General features: G+C 37.4%; 1 protein-coding gene across 1 annotated transcript in view; it reads left to right on the top strand.

Annotated features, from left to right (window-relative positions):
• The window catches only part of Wdfy2 (WD repeat and FYVE domain containing 2), a 152,723-nt gene that overhangs the window by 84,483 nt on the left and 48,445 nt on the right, over positions 1–19,795 (top strand). The window contains exons 4-5 of the mRNA XM_046454076.2: positions 14,166–14,220; positions 19,618–19,768. Of these exons, the coding sequence (XP_046310032.1) occupies positions 14,166–14,220; positions 19,618–19,768 (206 nt within the window). The remainder of the gene's footprint in view (positions 1–14,165; positions 14,221–19,617; positions 19,769–19,795) is intronic.

Genomic DNA, 19,795 nt, shown 5'->3' with positions numbered 1-19,795 from the left:
TGCCTCTGATCTAGGAGATTCTAATTAGAAAATTTTCCCTCAACATATGCCTTTGTCCTGTGTTCCTTCAGTAAATGGCATTACTGAGTAGCTCCAATCAGAAATATGATCCACATTTTCCCTCAGCCTCAGAACTGTCTCCAGTCTGTATCCCTTTTTGTCTCTGCCCACTAGACATTTTAAAATTTCCATCCCTTGCAGCTTTTGCTTGGACCATTGCCCTAGACTGGCCCTACTTTCTATTGTCTCTATTTTTTTCCAGCTACTCTGCCATCAGATATCCAGAATTCTGGTGTAATTATGCTACTCCACTGTGGGTAGACTCTCAACAACTTTCGAGAGGACAAAGTCCAAAGCCCTTAATTCCTTCCCCCTTTGTCTGCCTCATCTATCACAGCTCTTACCAAATAACAGACTTACTGTTTGGTTGGCCCATCCTGGCCTGTGTATGTGAGTCTCGCTGAATGAATAGTGTTAGCTCTCACTGACCTGCTCCCTGGAACTTCTGCTTTTAAGAGTGACCCATAAGCCCAAATCCCATTCCTGTGAGAAGCCTGTCCTCTCTAGGGCAGGGTTTTTCTTTTTCCTTTTCTTGTTCTGTCGTGCTGCTAGGCAAACTCTCTACCACTGAGCTGAGAGGAGGCTCTTATAAGGCTTCTCAGAGTAGTGGGTTCATATTTCTTCTTTAGTATTTATATGATAATTACTGATTTAGATATATACTTCACTTATATATTTGTATATTAAAAAAGACATCCCTGAGAGTGTTTGGTGAACAGGAGGAATTTGGTAAGTGCCAGCTGGACGGAGCAACTTGAAGGTAGGAAGCATGTGGTGTTCACTGGCATTTTCCATACCTAGTAGAGAGCCCCAGGAAGAGTGGAACTTTGGTGATGTCTTTTTGAAAGAATAAATGAGTGTCATTTGTTTCCATCCGTTAGTTCTTCCTTCCACCTTCATTCTTGAAAATCTGGTCACCCTGCTCACACAGCCCTTGTTTCTGCCAACTCTGACGAGGAGGAACCAGTTGTCTCCCTCTTTTCCCTCCTCACTTTACTAACTGGCTTTTACTCACAGTTCCTGAGAGAAACCATTATTAATATGCTTTGCCTTCCTATAGAAGGGGCGGGTGTCAGGTGGTTGACATGTGAGTTTTCCTTCTAGGGAAGTCTGTATCTGCTCTCCAGCTCTGCCATCTTTTGGTTAGATGATCAAGGACAAGATGGCTGACTTTGCATAAGCCTCAGCTTATTGTGTCAACTGAGAATAATAGTGGGTGAGATTGTGGTGGGGATGTGCAAGTGCCTTACCTGAAGGTCTTGGCTCCCAGTGAGCTGAATTGGAAGAAGGGGGCAAAGGTCACTTCCCGGCCATGCTCCTGTTCAGCCAGTATACATTAATTGCTGTTATCTGTGGCTGGTGGCTCTTCTGATTGGTCAGTGTCTGTGGCAGACCAGTTGGTCCTTCTTCCTGGTTCCAGACTGTAATAACAGGGGTCATGATGGGGGCATTAGTGGTGTGTGGTGCTTAGGCTTATCTCTCAGGTGTGTTGTAATATATTGTTGTCTGGATTCTCTGATAAGTGTAGTGACCTCAGAATTTCACTGTAATATTTTCCTTTGCTCATGAAAATTCAATGAGACATTCTCTCAGGTTTCAATATCATTTTGAGGGTTTTTTTTTTTTTTTTAAAGTTTGTGTGAATCAGAAGAACAGTAGATAAAAAAATCAAAAGAGACCCAAGTTTTCAGCCTGGGCTGGGCAGAGGTAACCTTGGAATATATCCCTGAGTGTCCTTGAGCTGGATAGTTCAAGAAAATTGTCCTTAAGATTCTGAAATTTGCTAGAGTTAGTCTTGGAAGTGGCTGTATCCAAAGGAACACGTCTTTTCTCTTTTACCCTCTTCTATTGTCTTGAGAGAGATATTGTTGAAAAGCCAGCTGCATCTGTGTCGGGGAGTTTGGGGGGTGAGAGAACACAGAAACATTGAAGAGAAAAGACATATAAACCTTGAAGCACCCGGGCAGACTAGAGGGGTAGCCGCCAGACAGTTAGGCAGTTTATATGTGGAGAAACCTTGAAATTAATGGTTCACTGTTTTGCATGTAAAACTAAATTTGAGGGAGAATTTGTAGAAAATGCTGTTTGCCAGCTTTCCATCACTTGACAAAGTACCTGAAAGAATCAACTTTAAAAGGAAAAGTTCCTTTTGACTTACAGTTTTGGAGGTTTCAGTGCATGGTGGCCTTGTTGGTTTGGGCCTGTGGAAACACATATTTCATGGTATATCATGGCAGGAGCATGTGGCAAGCAGCCTGTTTACCTCATAGTGGCCTGGAAGCACAAAGAGACACAGGAAGAGGCTGGTCCCAATAGCCCCTTCAAGGACATGTCCCCAGTGACCTAATTTCCCTCTGCTAGGTCCCATTTCCTGGAGGTTTCACTAATAATGCCACCCTGGGGACTAAGCCTTTAACATGTGGGTCTTTGGGCAGGGGGCATTCAGAATTCAAACTATAGAAATTTGTAAATCTGACTTTGTTTCTTATAGGTGGAATTTTGAATCTGGAGACCCTACTAGCTGCAGCTGTTGCCTACACCCCAGTTTTCTTATCTTCTCTTGTTCCGGATGCTTCTGGTGATTGCAGCATATGTTAGTCTTCATAGAAGTGTGACTAGAGGCTTCTTACAAAATCAGGAACTGAGACTGAGGGTTTGCAGCTAAAGCTTTCTTTCCCCTCTCTTCTCAAAATACACATAGTCAGGAAAGATCAGGTCAATAGTCCTTTGACAGGAATGAAAAAATGCACCTATCCTCTCAGTTCTGGGTAAAATAATGTCCCATTGTTTGGTGGCCAGTGAAGCCTCTTTTTATTATCATAAACAAATAAGAATAATTCCTTGAACTCTGCAGGCACACTGGCAGAATCTGAAATGAAGATTAAGTGAAACCTAAAGTCACGTTCATCTCTGAAACCAGTGGTTCTCAAACTGGTCCATCAAGTGGAAGTCATTTCATCATAATTCCAAAACTTTATTTGCCTTTTCCACTCCATTTGCTAACAGTCATACAGATTGAATTTAGAACCAGAATGAGGACCCAACTGTCTTCTCTTAAGAAGACATTAATGAGATTTGCTAAAATGGAAAACAGTGCCACTCTCGTCACTAAATTTTTTGTTTTGCAGAGAATCATTATCTTTCAAAGATTATCATTTATATTAATACATAATAAAATCATTATTTTAGTGAATTAACATTTTAAATTTTTTCTCAATTTTAATTTCTAATATGATAAATGTCAACTAATGCAATTCATGTAAATAAAAGCCTTTCAGAATCCTAAAAGATTTTTAACAGTAAGGGGAACCTGGGACCAAAAAAAAAATGGAAAGCCACTGATTTAAACAAAAATATAATTAAGGGTTACAAGTTCTAGGCTTCTGATTGTATGGAGACAGCCATAATTAAGAGGCCTAAGAATTTTGAAGCTTCTTCACATCATTTTAGGGGATTTGAGGGTGTTTTTATAGATTTCTTTGGAGCAGTGTTAGGTTCACAGCAAAACTGAAAGTGGCACGTTCAGAGATTTCCTGCATACTTCCTGCCCATCCCATGTGTAGAGCTTCCCCTTTATCGGCATCCCCCATCTGAGTGGCACCCTTCTTACAGTTGATGAATGTCCACTGACTGCCCTTAGTTTACATTAGGGTTCAGCCTTGGTGTGCACTCTGTGGGTTGGACAGATGTAAAATGACACATATCTACCACTGTAGTATCATACAGAGTAGTTTCACTGCCCTGAAAATCCTCTGCTTTGTGATGGCCACATGGAAGTTCTAGTGATGAGAGAACAGAAGCTGAGATGTCAGAAGAGACCAGGTGCCGAGAAGGACAGTAGATGATTTCACTGACAGAACAGCAAAGATCCCCAAGCTTGCAAGAGACAGAGGCTGGCTAGCACAGCTTCCTTGGTCTATATCTTTTCCCTTACTGCTGCTGTCTCTTCCAGTAAATCCTCTTTTCTTTAGTGGCTTGAGTTCCTTGCAACAAAAAGCCTGTGTGAAACTAGAATAACCCAAATATGCATATTATTAGGACCAGCACAGTCTGTATGATTATGACTTGAATTCGGTTCTGAACTTCATGGTAAGAGAGGCGATAGGGAGACACTGCTAATTTTGAAGACATACAAAAAAAAAAAAAAAAAAAGAGGGCCGTTTTCAAGTTAGTAATACTTGCTTAATGCCACTTTAAGTCAATCACCCTCTTATATATGGAGGGTCCTCAAAAATTAAAAATAGAGCCAGACGCGATGGCACATGCCTGTAATCCCAGTGGCTCAGGAGGCTGAGGCAGGAGGATTGCGAGTTCCAAGCCAGTCTCAGCAACTTAGCAAGGTCCCAGAACAACTCAGTGAGACCTTGTCTTGAAATAAAATATAAAATCCCTGGTACCCGCCCCAAAAAAATTGCCATATGATCCACTAGTCCCACTTCTGGGTATATATCCAAGGGAATTGAAAGGATCTGGAACAGATATTTGTACACTCATATTCATTGCAGTATTATTCACAATAGTCAAGAGGCAAAGCAACCTAAGTATCCATCTACAGATTATTGGATTTTAAAAAAAATGCCACACACACACACACACATACACACAATGGAATATTGTACAGTCTTAAAAAAGAAGGAAATTGTGTCACATGCTACAACATAGGCAAACCTTAAGACCATTGTGCTAAGTAAAATAAGCCAGATGAAGGAAGGGAAGGAGGGAGGGAGGAAGGGAGGAAGGGAAGGAGGGAGGGAGGGAGGAAGGAAGGAAGGAAGGAAGGAAGGAAGGAAGGAAGGAATTTCTACAAGGTCTCAAGTAATCAAAATCATAGAAACAAAAAGTAAAGACTTATTACCAAGAGCTAAGAGAAAGGAGGAGAAAGAATTAGTGTTTAATGTTTTGTTTTTAAAATACATACATACATGGGGCTGGGGTTGTAGCTCAGTGTTAGAGCACTTGCTAGTATGCGTGGGATACTAGGTTTGATTCTCAGCACCACATATAAATAAAATATAATAAAGGCCCATCAACAACTAAAAAATATTTTTAAAAATACATACATACATACATACACACACATATAGATCATTTACATTTATTTCAATTAATGGTTGAGACATTGGCAATATCTTGGACATTTATAAAGAAGATACAGAGGTGGATTTTATTTATAAATGTAAAGTGAGAAATTTGCCATTATCAGGCTTCCCAATCAGACTTTGTCTTTAGATCAACCTCTCTTTTATGGAAACAGATGCAGAAAGAGGACACATTGGCCCCAATCTGATTGTCTCCATAATGCTTTTGGTATTATTCCATAATATTTCTGATTCGTGAAACCTTATATGTGTTTATCTGCTCCTTCAGTAATGACTTTGTGTAGGCTCAGGTATATAATTATTTCAGAGCTGAGTACTTTTATGCAACACTTTTGGTAGATAAACAGATTACGTTATTTCTACCTTCCTTTATGGGGGTGAGGATGAAATATACTAGGAATGAAACCCAGTGCCTTGCACATGCTAGGCAAGTGCTCTACCACCAAAATATACCCCCAGCCCTTTTTAAAATTTTGTTTTGAGACAGGGTCTGGCTAAGTTGCCCAGGCTGGCCTTTAACTTGTGATCCTCCTGCCTCATCTTCCCAAGCAGCTGGGATTACAGGCATGTGCCACTACACCCAGCTCTCTCTTCATTCTTTGTAACATTTGAAATGAGGTCTTGTTTAATTTTTTTGGATGATCTTTCTGGTTAGTTTGAGATAATTTTTGGAGAAGAGAAGAATACTTGTATGGGGAATGTAACTACAGGTCAGTTTTCTTCATAAAAATTAAACTTATCAAACATTCAGTGTATGTCTCTGACATGTAACAAACATGACAAAGAATCAGTAGCTGAAATTTTAATCTTAGACTCTATTTCTATTCCTAAAGTACTGCTGTGTTTTAGGAAATAAGATATCATTGGCAAGCTTTCAAATAAAGCAAGAAATTAATTTTTTAAAGGATTAGGAATTCTTGAGGATCTTTTTCATTGACTCAGTGTTAGTAGGTGAGCAGGCAGGCAGTGTTTGGAACTGTGTGGTATTCCTTGACTGGTAAAGAGTGGAAAGTCAGGGTGATCATGGGAACAGCAAAGGACCCAAGCTCATTGCTTTCTAATTAAATTATTATTGAATATTTTAGTGTTATGTTTTGCAGGGGTTGAATATTAGAAAGAACTGGTCAATAAAGGTTATTGGCCTTGCTGCACTGACTTGTACATGAAATTGAGATCCCTGTGGGTGTTGCTGCTATAATAAATACCAGAGACTGGGTGATTTACAAACAGTAGATTGATTTCTCATAATTCTGGGGGCTGGGAAGTTCAAGATCAAAGTGTCATCAGTTTTGGTGTCTGGTAAGGTTAGTCTGGTCTCTGCTTCCAAGATGGCACTTTGTAGGCTGCATCCTACAAAGGAGATGAACTCTGTATCTTCTGAAAGGAATGGAGGGTGAATTTTCCCTTGTACCTCTTTGATTCAGGCTCCTAATATCGTTTAAGAGGACTCTGCCCTGTGACTTAATCCCTTCCTAAAGTCTTCATAAATACCATCACATTGTCAGGTAAGCGTCAGCATGCAAATTTTGGGAGGGACACACGTTCAAACTGCACCGCACCTCAGACCAAGCTCGCTGGATGGGACCAGAGGCCACAACACAGCATTTCAACCCTAGTCTTCCTTGCTGTTCCTTCCTGCCTTTCACAGAAGGATCCAAGATACCACCGAGAACTTACACTACACAGGAGCCTAGGGATGACCAGAAAACATGCATTTGAGAAAAAACATATAGTACTGCCTGTTAACTTGTGTAGACTGCAAAAGCTGAGTACCAGTTTGATTCAGCTAAGGTGACCTCTGTCACAGACAAAATCCCTGGCATCTACCTGACAGGTATATTTTTGTTAGAAACTATTAGAAAATAATGACAGTTCTTATGAAACATTCCACAAGAGGGTTGTGATTGGCATGTGATGTGTGTACTTAAATATGAGCCTGTTGTACTTTCTTTAAGGATAGGGCATGCTATCAACTTTTAAAAATATGTTGCCCGATTGATTGATTCTGCAAGGCTGAATTTTCATAGGAATTCAAAGAGACAAAAGAATTTAAAAAAAAAATCCACACATTGATAAATGTTCAAATACAGGTGGTACTTTTGGGCCAAGCTGAGAAATAGTGATAGCACAGTTCCTGGAAGGCTCACAACCTCGCTCCCTTTCTCTATTTTTATTCTTTACACTTCTCTAGCCCAAAGTGTTGGCTACTAATAATGTTGCAACTTAAATAACCTCACCATTTTTCTTCCTCTCTTCTCTTTCCTTAATTTGATCCCAAATAGCACAATAGCCTTTTTCTTTTCCATCTAAATTTTAGGAATAGAATGATGCTCCATTTTGCCTGTAGAGTTACCAGTGTGTTAAGTGTTCTAGGTAGCCAGTGCCTTATCCAAGATCCATTACCTCTAACTGCCATGAATCAGGATATTAAGTGGTAGGTAGTGAGCCTCCCAGGAACTGTGCTATCACTATTTATCAGCTTGGCCCCAAAGTACCATCTATAAATATGTCTTTTTTTTTTTTTTACAAGTTGATCAAGTAATAGGAAAATGATCCCATTCACAAAAGTTAATAACTTCTTAAGTCTAGAAATAATTTCAAAAAAAGAAATATGTGCAACTTAGATGAAGAAAATTATAAGTTTGTTAATATACATTTAAAAATATCTTTAAATGTCAGTAATACCCAGTTTGTAGGATTAATGCAGTTCCAATAAATGCTCTTAATATGATATTTCTTTTTTGTTATTTAGAAAGATTATTTTACTGATCACCTAATTACATTTTTATTGGTCTAATTACATTTTTAAGATGGGAAATTAGGAAATATATCATTTATGTTAATGCATATTTTTTATTCATAGCAGTCAAATCATTTTTCTTGTACCAAAAAAGATTAGCAGTCAACAGAACAGAGTTAAATGACATCTAAACAGACTCAATTATGTGAAGAATCTAAGAAAAGGAAAAGAAGACATCTCAAGTGTGGATGTGAAAAAGACTTAATAAATGGCATAAGGCCGTTGGTTCACTCTTAAGAAGAAGGTCAGTTTAATCCTCTCCTTATGTCTTATGCCAAAATGAATTCCAGGATATTCAGAGTGGCTCTATATGTATAAAACAAGGCCTTAAACAAAGAAAAACCAAAACCAAGAAGTAAATAAAGTAGACACTTAACCTATGACAAGCAAAAAAAAAAAAAAAAGTCATTGAAATTCTATAGAAGCAGGAAAAAAAGCTGGGGGCAATGCCAAGGACTAATAAATACTGATGTGTTAAAAATTTTTAAGTTCTTTTTTATCTAAGTTGTGATTTTAGAATGTACATATTTACTAAAGTTGAATAAAATAGTCACTCTTATACACTGATGTAAGGGGACTTTAATAGGCACAATTTAGAAAAGATGTTAGTAATATTTATCCAGAGTTTTAGAAATGCTGCACCTTTACATTGGTAATTTAATGTCTGGAAAACCACCCTAAGAAACTAACAATATAAACACAAAATATTATTAATAAGTATATTGTTATTTAATAGTAAATCATTGGTGTCTTAGAAATATAGTAAGGACTAATTAGATCAAAATCCTATATGTGGCCTTATTAGCTGATATTATGTAGCTATTAATACTTCTGATTTCAAAGACTATTTAATCACATGGGAAATGCTCGTGTGACAATGTTAGGTTAAAAGGGAGAACTTCAAAGCAGCACAATGTTGGTATAGATACCAGTGGTGTCATGGTCTAGATAGGAGGTGTCCCCCAAAAGCTGATGTGTGAGACAATGCAAGAATGTTTGGAGGAGAACGATCAGGTTCTAAGAGCCTTAACCTAATCAGTACATTAATTCCCTTGATAGGAATTAACTTGGTGGTAACTGTAGGCTGGAGAAGGTGGGTCATTGGGGTATGCCTTTTAGGTATATATTTTGTCCTTGGTGGGGGAAGTCTCTCTCTGCTTCATGGTGTCATGTCCTGAGCTACTTTCCTCCACCACACCCTTCTGCCATAATGTTCTGCCTCACCTAGGGCCCAGAGCAATGGAGCCAGCTGTCTATGGGCTGAGACCTCTGAAACCATGAGTCCTAAAAATTGTTCTTGTCAGGTCTTTTGGTCACAGCAGCAAAAAAGCTGACTTAAGGGGGAAAGATTAAAGAGCTGAATTTTCTCCAATTCTGAGTTTTTCAGTTTTATTTCAGAGAATTTTTAAAATAGGGACAGCTCCTTAAATTTATTGTACAAAAGATAATATTTATTTTGCTCTACTCTTCGTAGAATATGTACTTACTATGTACCAGATACTGCTTTATATGCTTTATAAACATTACCTCAGTCTTCACAATAGAGGAAGAAAATGAAGCAGAGATTCAAACAGCTTGTCTAAAATCATATTACTAGCATGTGTTTTAGCTGGGTTTTAGATCAGACAGTTTGTCTCTAATTGTTCAAGCTCTTAACCCCTGTTCTGCTTTTCTTAACTTTAAACCAAAACCCCAAAAAGCACCAAAATGGAAAACTGCAGACCAATAATATTGTGGACAAGTGTGTGTGAAAATTCTTTTAAAATATTAGCACATGAACTTCAGCAATACAGTAATAGAAAAGTATACACCATGGCAAGTTGGGATTACTTCGGGAATTCAAGAATGAGTCAGTGTTAGGCAATTTATTAGAATAATTAATTCTATAAATTGAAGGATGTTTTAAAGTTTGTGTAATACATACCAAAAACACATTTAATTAAATTCACCAGCTACTATTAATGAAAACTCTGGATAAAACTAAAATAGAGATGAGTACCTAAACTTGGCCAAGGTTGTTTTTCTGACATCAACAATCAATGCCATATTAAATATTATGATAACATACTAAAATATGTGTTATTCCAAAAGCTGTTTTTAGTATATATGAAGTTGAAATGAGAAAAAAAAATTTCTTTCTAACTAGTAAAGAAAGATTGTGTTGAACAATCTGAGTACATTCCTCATGGTAAGCAACTGAAATTCAGTTTTTTCCAAAATTAAAACTTCAAACATCTAGTACAATTTCAACTCAGAATGCTACGATTATTATTTAAAAATTTTCAGTACTGCAGAATATTTATTAAGTAATATCAAAGGCCAGAATATCAGGAGAGAGAATATTGTCAATGTATGTATTATGTAAGGGATTACTATCCCTAATAATCAAAGACCACCGGAGACAAAAGGGGAAAGGAAGTGCCTAGGCCACGCCATATCCCCTGCTTCCGATTTTCTCGACTTGTTTCCTAGACCCTCTGGGTTTTTTGTTACACCCTGAGCCTAAAGCCTAGAATGTCTGGTTCCCCTGCTACTTTCTAGATGCACAGAAAAGAGCACTTTCAGAGCACAGCACTGCTAGGCTGAAGATCTGACTTCCCCAGTGGCTGCAAACGGACTAGGTAGTACAACTTTCTAGAAGGAGGGGGAAGCTAATCTCCCCTGAGCTATGATCAAAATTCAAAGGGAGAAGGGAGAGGGCTGGCAGATAAATTTCTTCTCCATCCCTCCATCCCTTAGTGAATTCTTTTCAGACCTAGTGTTTCAGTTCTGTCTATCTAGAAACCTTCCGTGAGCTCAAGAATAGCCAACTTGGGAGTGATACACTGTTCATCTTTTTCTGCTTTGCTTTGCTGTTCCCTCACTTACACTGCTGATATTGCACCTCCAAACAAAGCATTCGACTTAAGCTTTGCCTGAGGGAACAAAATAAAACAAGATTTGAACAGAGATATCATAGAACAAGAAATTAAAGAGGCAGATAAACATTACAAAAAAAGTTCCAGTTTATAAATGGAGTAATTAACACCCATTAAACCACAACCAGGTTCCTTTTGTGTGAATATGTGCATCAGTTTGGCAAAAATTGAAAAGATGGGTAACATCCAGTACTAGTGAGATGTGGGAAAATATGCCGTCTTACAAAATGGGTAGGGGTAAATGACTACGGCACTTCCTAGAGAATGATCCAGCATGTTTAATAAAACACTAAATGTACATAACCTTGAGCCAGCAATCTTTCCCACATCTGCATTAATTCATATGGGTATATGTGCAGAAACCTTTCCAATAAAAAATGGTAGATGAGTGGAATGTCCATTTTAAGGAGCAAGGACTTGAATAAAGTATGGCATATCCATTTTGTGGAGTATTATAGAACCATCAAAAAGAATAAGTTAGAACCATGTGATTTCTAGAAAGGTAGCTATGACATATTTTAAGTGAAAACAGCAAGATAAAGGTACCATCTATAATGTGATCCTAGTTTTGTACAACAAAACGAAACCCTATCTACATGTGTATGTTTATAATATGTCTAATAAGTGTTTAAAAAATGGTGTGGAAAGATAACACCAGACTGTTAACACTGGTTCCCTCAAAAGGAGTGAGATTGAAGGTAGAGACAATTATTTACTTTTCCTTTGTATATCCTATATTGTCTTATATATTAGAATGAACATTAAAATTAATTGAGTGATAGACTGATAAACAGTTGGATAGTAAGGAGGAAAAGTAGAATAGAAGAAAGAAGAATAGAAATTATTTTTATCCAAAATAATTTAAAATAATTTAAAGTGTGTGAATGTTTGATCTAATTTTTCTTTGATTGGTCAATCCTAAGGAAGTAAACTAATTTATAGTCAGGCTTTTATATTATATTGTTTGAATGTTATTAGATACAGTCTTTTTAAAACTCAAATTTAGCAATGTCTATCAAAATTTTAATGGTCATACTCTGATCCAAAAATCATGCTACTTATAGAACTTTTATAGAACTACTACTCGATTTACATAAAAAACAAAATACATTTAAATGAGAAAAATAGGAAACAATATAAATATATTCCTCAGGGAAAGAACATTCCAGTATTTTCTGTGCATTCATTAAAAAGAATGAAGTTTATGAATACGTAGTCCTTTAGTAATACACATGATTTGTTAAAGGTAAAAAGTATGTCCAAGTAGTTTAACATTTTGTTTTATTATAGGTATTATTACAATAATACTTTTCATAATATCTTATCTAAACAAATGGTACCACAAGGGACCTTTAAATGATTATCCTTGTAGATTTTTTAGAAGAGCGTATGGTTTCTGTGATCAAAAATAATAATGGAAAGTGACAAAATCTCCCAAATTTTATTCATGATTATGTATTTTTATTATAGGAAAAGCAAATGAACAAAAAATTGGGTTCACTAGTGTCATGAAATGGTAATATTTAATTTTGTATGTATATTTTTAAATTCTAATGTGCAAACCTGCATTGAGTTCTTTTATTTTGTATTTTGCCTTGTTCCAAGAGGAATTGAGGTATCTTTGCCCAGCCAGAGAACCCTTTCAGTATATTTAAAATAACATGAACTTTATGAACTCAGTAAACATTTGTCCAAATAGTAGTATCTTTGGATAGCAAAAATAATGGGGTGGGGGGATAGTTCTATATAGCACACTATATCTATCCTTTGTAGGGACGCATAAAAGGTGAGTGTGTGGGGTTTCACCCAAACATCTGTGTAGACAGTGATGCACATGTGGAAGTGTGTTTGTGTGTGTATGTGTAGATATGTGGGCCCTCTGACATGTGGTGCTCAGTGCTGTGACCCGTTCCATGGAATGAAAGGTTTCGTAATGAGCTGCTTCTTGGGCCTGTGCAACCTTCTCTACCCACACTGTCAATCAGCTCCTTATGGGCATACTACTTTATTTCTTTAAAACTTAGTCTGCTCTGCTCAGTTGTGAGTCTAAACTCTTCAGAAATGAGAAATGGATATGGTGCTACTCCTTGAAGGAATAATGATATGAATTTAAAAAGTGACAGGTTGAATAATGTTATTACTGAGAAAATCATTGTGAAGGAAATCCATTTGTAGACAGGCTTTGTAAGAGGGCTGGGATGGGAAAGTGGAGAATGAAAGAAGCGTGGTTGCCTGGTATATTCTCTCACATCACCTCCTGCTTTATCTTTGTGACATTTATCACAGTAACAATAAAATATTTTTTTCTAAAAAGTTACATAATCTGTATGAACTCAGTAAATACTAGATAGCAATAAAGGAGTTTATGTATCTGTCCTCCCACCTTTCTTTTTAAAAAATCATCAGAGAAAAATTCTGGATGCTTCCAAATGTTGTGAAAAGATTTATTGTTCTGTTTTTAAGCCCGGATGAAGGCATTGCTTTATTACACTTTGCAACTTTCCTTGTGTTTGACAACTTTTTTTTTCTTTTGAAGAATAAGTGAATATTTTGCATGTGGGAGAAGCTAAAGGAGTCAAAACAGGGCTGGGCCTCCTGAATATTTGGTTGACTTCCACATGTGCATCACTATCTACATAGATGCGTGGGTGAAACCCCACACACTCACCTTTATGTGTCCCTACAAAGGGTGTATACAATGTGCTATATAGAACTGTTTATCCCCCCAGTATATTTGCTATCCAAACTAATCTCATTGGATTGGGAGGCTGACTAATATTGATCTGTTACTTACTATGCCAAGGTACTATGTCATGCACCCCAGAGATACAAGGAATGAGTAAGATGCAGTTTCAAGAAGTTTATAGTAAGGGGAAATAAATTGCTAACATTAGCAATATCTACTTTATTTCTCTAGTAGAAAATTGCCATCTATTTGCTCACTGACCAGAGCCTTGCAAGTTTTCAACTGTGGCACCATTGAGAGGAAAGGATTTGAATACAGTTTAATCTTTAAAATTGACCAACATCAAGACTCTGAACTTGATTCAGTTTTCTTCTCTGTATGCACAAAAATAGTCAACTTAAGAGTTGTAAGATAAAAATTATGATGCTTACATGGATCATAATTATGGTTGCTTTTAGAAACGAAAATGCTGAGGCAATTGGCAAAATAATGTTAGGTATAATTCTGAGATGATACGGACTTTCTGCAATCTGATTTTGCCAAATCATACTTATTCACTTAAAGAATTTCCTTTTGATTAATATTTTTCTTTTCTTTTGCAGGAGTTTATTTTGTCAGAAGATTATAACAAGATGACTCCTGTGAAAAACTATCAAGGTAGGGAGTTAGTGTTTTATTGCCCAGACTTTAATATATTACTTGGTGATTTTCACTGCCACTAGAAAAGACTTTCTTGTCATGGTCAAAGGAACAAAGCAGAGCAACCTTGGAGGTAAATATCACAGTTTGTGAATTAAGTTGCTGAGGCCCAACAAGTTTGGGTGACTTGCCTGTGATCCTGTAGCATTGTGTCTCAGAGGAGACTTTGGACTTAGACTTTTGAGCAGTGCTAAACGTTAAGATTATGGCACTCTTGGAGATGGACTATATTTTGCATTGTGAGATGGACATGAGCTTTTAGGGGTCAGGAGTGGAATGTTATTGTTTGTTCTAAAATGTCCCCCAAAGTTTCATGTATTGAAAGCTTGGTCCCCAGTGCAACAATGTCCAGAGCTGGAAATTTGGAGAAGTAATTGTATCATGAAGGATCTGACCTCATCAGTAGATTAATCCATTGATAGCTGAATGGATTACTGGGAGGTTGTGGAAAATATAGGCAGGTGGGGCACGGTTGGCAGGAGTGGGTCACTGGGGGCATGCCCTTAAGCCAGGGACTATCTCTTGTCCCTGACTTCTCCCTTGTGAGCATGTGCTTGCTCTCTTGCATGCACACTTTCTTGCATGCACTCTCTCTCTCCTTTTCTCTCTCTCTCTTTCTTCCCCCTCCCTCCCCCCTCCCCCCTCCCTCCACTCCTTCCCTCCACTATGCCTTTCCACCATGATGTTTCTGCCTTGGAGCTAGTGAAGATGGATTTAAGCCCCTGAAACCATGAACCAAAATAAACTTTTCTTCTTCCAAGTGATTTTTCTCAGGTGTTTGCCACAGTGATGAAAAGCCAATGCAGCTGGAATAGCTCTGTTAATATCAAAGTATATTTCAGAGCAAAGAATATTACCAGGGATAAAGGATTTTGTTTCATAATGATAAAGGCCAGTCTGCCAATCCATCACAATGTCATAACAGTCTCAAGTATTTATGTATCCTATAATATCTTTATGTGAAGCAACACCTGATGAAACTTTAGGGAGAATTGAATACTTCCACAATTATGGTCTGAAATTTTTAATAGTCCTCTCAATAATTTGTTGAGTATATAAATATTTGGTATGACAGATAAGCAGAAAATCAAAGTATAGACGACTTGAACAACAAAGCCAATGATCTTGGTCTAATCGACATCTGTAGAAATTCCATCCAACTAAAGCAGAATATGTGTTATTTTTAAATGTACACATAGTGTTTACCAAGACAGATAAATTTGATGTCATTAAAAAAGGTTCAATAAATTTTGGTGGATTTAAGTCATATATATATAAGGTATGTTCTTTGATCAGAATGAAATTAAAGAAGGAGTCAATATTAGAAAGATCTCTGGAAAATTCCCAAATATGTAGACACTAAATAACATTGTTGATGGGTCAATGAATAAAACAAAAGAGGAATTAGTATCTTGAACTGGATAAAAATGAAAGCAAACATACCAGAATTTATATGATGCTCTTAAAGCAGAACTTATAGGTAAATTTATAGCATTAAGCACCTGTATTAGGAAAGAAGAAAGATCTAAATCAGTGACTTTGGTTTTCACCTTAAAAAAGGGAAAAGAACAAAAGAAAAAAGGACAAAAGAAGAGTGAGAGAAACAATCTAAACACAAGAATGAAAAGATAATAACAGAAGTTCATAAATAGAAAACACAGAAAAGTTAATGAAACTGAAAGCTAACTTTTATAAGATTAATAAATGTGATAAATCTCTAACCAGACTTATTAAATTATCTGGAATTTAATCTAGTACTGGAAATAATCTAAGTGACATTACTACAGAGACTGGGTATGTTTAAAGGAAAATAAGAAATGTTATTAATGGTTTCGTGCTGATAAATATGAAAAACGAAATGAATGAGTCTTTGAAAGCACAAACTGCAAAAAGACATTCAAGAAGAAATAAATAATCCTAAAAGCTCTATGTCTATTAAAATTAAATAATTTATAATCAAAATATCCCTACAAAGAGAGCTTCACTGGTGGATTTTTGAAACATTCCAGGAAGAAATAATATTATGTATACACAAACTCTTTTGAAAATTGAAGAAATTAAAGACTTTCCAACCTGTATCATTCAGCTATTTGTCATTGTGAACAAAATACCTGACAGGAACAACTTTGAGGAGGAATGGTTAATTTGGGGCTCTTGGTTTCATAGGTTTCATTTGTGGTCGCCTGACTTCCATTGCTCTGGGCCTGAAGCGAGGCACAAACATGGCAGAAAGATGTGGCCGAGGAAAGCTGCTCAGCCCTTGGCAGCCAGGAAGCAGGGCTGTGACTAGATAAACCCTCTCAGGGCAATTCCCAGTGACCCACCTCCTCCAAAGTACTACTACCTACTATCTCCCAGGAGTCAATTCACCTGTCAATGGATTAATCCAACAAAGAGTCAGAGCTATAATCATTGCCTAAAAGCCCCACCTTTGAACTTTGCTGGGTCAAGGTCCATACTTTCAAAACATAATCTTTTTTTAATATTTATTTTTTTAGTTATAGGTGAACACAGTGTCTTTATTTTACTTTATGTGGTGCTGAGGATCAAACTCAATGCCTCACGCATGCTAGGTGAGCACTCTGCCACTTAGCCACAACTCCAGCCCCAAATGTTTTTTTTTTTGTTGTTTTTTTTTTTTTGAGGTGGGGGTGGATCTAAAACATAACAGTATTTCCTAACACTAAAATTATACAGAAACAACACAAGAAAACTATAGGCCATCGTTCTCCATGAAAATAGATGTAAAATATATTATCAAAATTTCAGCAAATTCACCATTATTATCAAGTGAGGTTTATCCCAGGAATGTTGTGTCAGATTAATACTCAAAAATTATTAAGTGGTATATTCCCCAAATAAGTGAAAGCAAAGGCTCAAACAGATACTTGTATGCACTTGTTCACAGCAACATTATTCAGAATAGCCATAAGGTGGAAGCAACCTGAAAGTCCACTGAGAGATGAATCGATAACAAAATGTGGTATATTCATACAATGGAATTATTCAACCTTAAAAAGGAAGGAAATGCAGACACATGCTACAATCTGGATGGACCTTGAAGACAGTATGCTCAATGACATAGCCAGTCACAAAAGGCCAAGTAGTGAAGGATTCCACCTCTGTGAGGTACTTACTTCAGTCCCATTACTAGAGACAGAAAACAGAATGGTGCCTGCCAACAATTGCAGGAAAGGGGAAATTGGGAGTTAGTGTTTAACAAGTTCAGAATTTGTGTTTGGGAAGATGTGGAAGTTCTGGAGCTCCAAAAGTGGTGATTGTCATACAACAGTGTGACTGTAGTTAATGCTACAGAACTATATACTTAAAAATGGTTAAAATGGTAATTTTATGTTATGTATATTTTACCACAATAAAAATATTTTTGAAGACTGCATATGTAAATTATGTAGTGCAGATGTAGTGCAGTACCTAAAACATAGTTGAGTTTTTCAGTAAATATTGAGAAATAAATCAGTGTAGATTTTTTGTTTGGGGGTTTGGGGGTTCACATTTGTTTATATGCTTGTGTGTGTGTGTGTGTGTGTGTGTGTGTGTGTGTGTGTCTGCGCGCGTGCACTGAGGATTGGACTCAGGGCCTTGCACATGCAAGGCAAGCATTCTACCATTGAGCCATATCCCCAGCCCAATAAACCAGAATTGACAAGAATGTAGAGAAATTAGAACCCTCACACATTGCTGATGGGAATGTAAAATGGCATAGCCACTTTAAAAAACAATTTTTCAGTTTCTTAATGAGTTAAAGCTGCCTTATGATACAGCATTTCTATTCCTAGTTATATACCTGAGAGAACTGAAAGCATATATTCTATAGCATGAACGAATGCTAAGAAGCCAGACACAGAAGGCCACATATAGTATGAATACATTTATATGAAATGTCAAGAATAGAAAGATCCATAGAGACAGACAATAGATTATTAGTATTTGATTAAGGATGGGGGAATAGAGAATTGGGGATATTCCATATCTTTTTTTAATATTTATTTTTTAGTTATAGGTGGACACAATATCTTTATTTTATTTTTATGTGGTGCTAAGGATCGAACTTAGCATTGCCTCACGCATTCTAGGTGAGCAATCTACCTTTGAGCCACAACCCCAGCCCAAAGGCAGTATTTTGATCTTGATAGTGGTTGGGACTCTGAAAAGGAGGGATGTATTGTAGAGAGGTCACAGTATTAGTACTTCCATATCTTCTAAGATTCTCCATGTTTCAAATGTCAGGTTTCACAGTATCAGGCATTTGTTGAAATGAGTATCCATGGGTGTTCCCTGTGGTTCTGACTATATTGTATGGTAGCCAATCTAAAAGGGCCATCTTGTGAACTTCGGATTTGTTGTAAAATCAGAGCACCCACTTTGCAGGGTAATTGTAATGATTAAGAGACAGAATGCGTTTAAATACCTGGCACCTGTTAGGTGCTCAGAAATTGGCAGATGGTGTTACTGCCAGCAGAGTTGCATTTATCTCTCCGGACTCTCTGTGTGGTAATCAAAATGGGAAACTTATGTCTTCACTCACTAGCATGCTCCTGCCCCATTAGACTGCCAGACAGGTGATGTTCATTCCAGTCAGCTCTGCAGTGACTGCAGTCCTCTCCACCTCACTCTCTGGAATCGTATAATAAGAAAGCAAAAATCCTCCCATCTGTTTTGGTAACTGAGAAGCCATGAGACCTCAGCCTAAAGACTTCGCTTTATTGTTCCTCACTTTGCCCATGTGTGAAATAGGGAGATGTATACTTTGGTGTAAAGAATATTTTATTCTCTTTTTATAATTCTGCCCTCCTTTCTAAGCATTTGATTTCCAAGAGAAAGCTGTTTATCTAGAATTTTGTTGAGTTTATAAAACAGTCTACATCAGAAGAACAGTGTGCTCTTTACTGTTTTTGGAAGTGCATATAAACTGACTACAGTGACTGCATTCAGAAGTCATCCCTGATGTGTTTTGTGATCATATTGGATCTGATGCTTTCTAGTCCAGCAGCCCTACTGTGTTGAAGGTGGTGGTCTAGACCCTCTGGTAAAGAACTTTCTGAGTCAGTAATTCTTGGATTATTGACTCTTGGATTGGCAAAAGAGGGATAGAAGGGGAGCATTGGGAAGAGAAAGGATCATTTTTAAAAAGTCATAAAAATTCAGGCATGCCTGTCTTTAGAGGCACATTCCTACCTCCGACCGCAGCCACTGTTATTCCCTGTCCCTACAAACAGCTTATATCGTCAGCTCTTTCCAGAATGGGGAGAGGAGAACAATACAACTCTGTGGACCATGCTATTCCAAACTCTTTGGGTTGCTTTATAGGTTGTCTTCTTGTCTCTTGGTTTTCAGCACATCAGAGCAGAGTGACGATGGTCCTGTTTGTCCTGGAGCTGGAGTGGGTGCTGAGCACGGGACAAGACAAGCAGTTTGCCTGGCACTGCTCTGAGAGTGGGCAGCGCCTTGGAGGTTATCGCACCAGTGCTGTGGCCTCAGGCCTGCAGTATCCTTTGCTGGACAGAATCCCTCG

Source organism: Marmota monax, unplaced genomic scaffold (genome assembly GCF_021218885.2).
Source record: "Marmota monax isolate L192 unplaced genomic scaffold, Marmota_monax_Labrador192_F-V1.1 WCK01_AAM20220418_F8-fsc00011, whole genome shotgun sequence".
Lineage (NCBI taxonomy): Eukaryota > Metazoa > Chordata > Mammalia > Rodentia > Sciuridae > Marmota > Marmota monax.
This window is presented reverse-complemented; position numbering and strand designations above follow the sequence as displayed.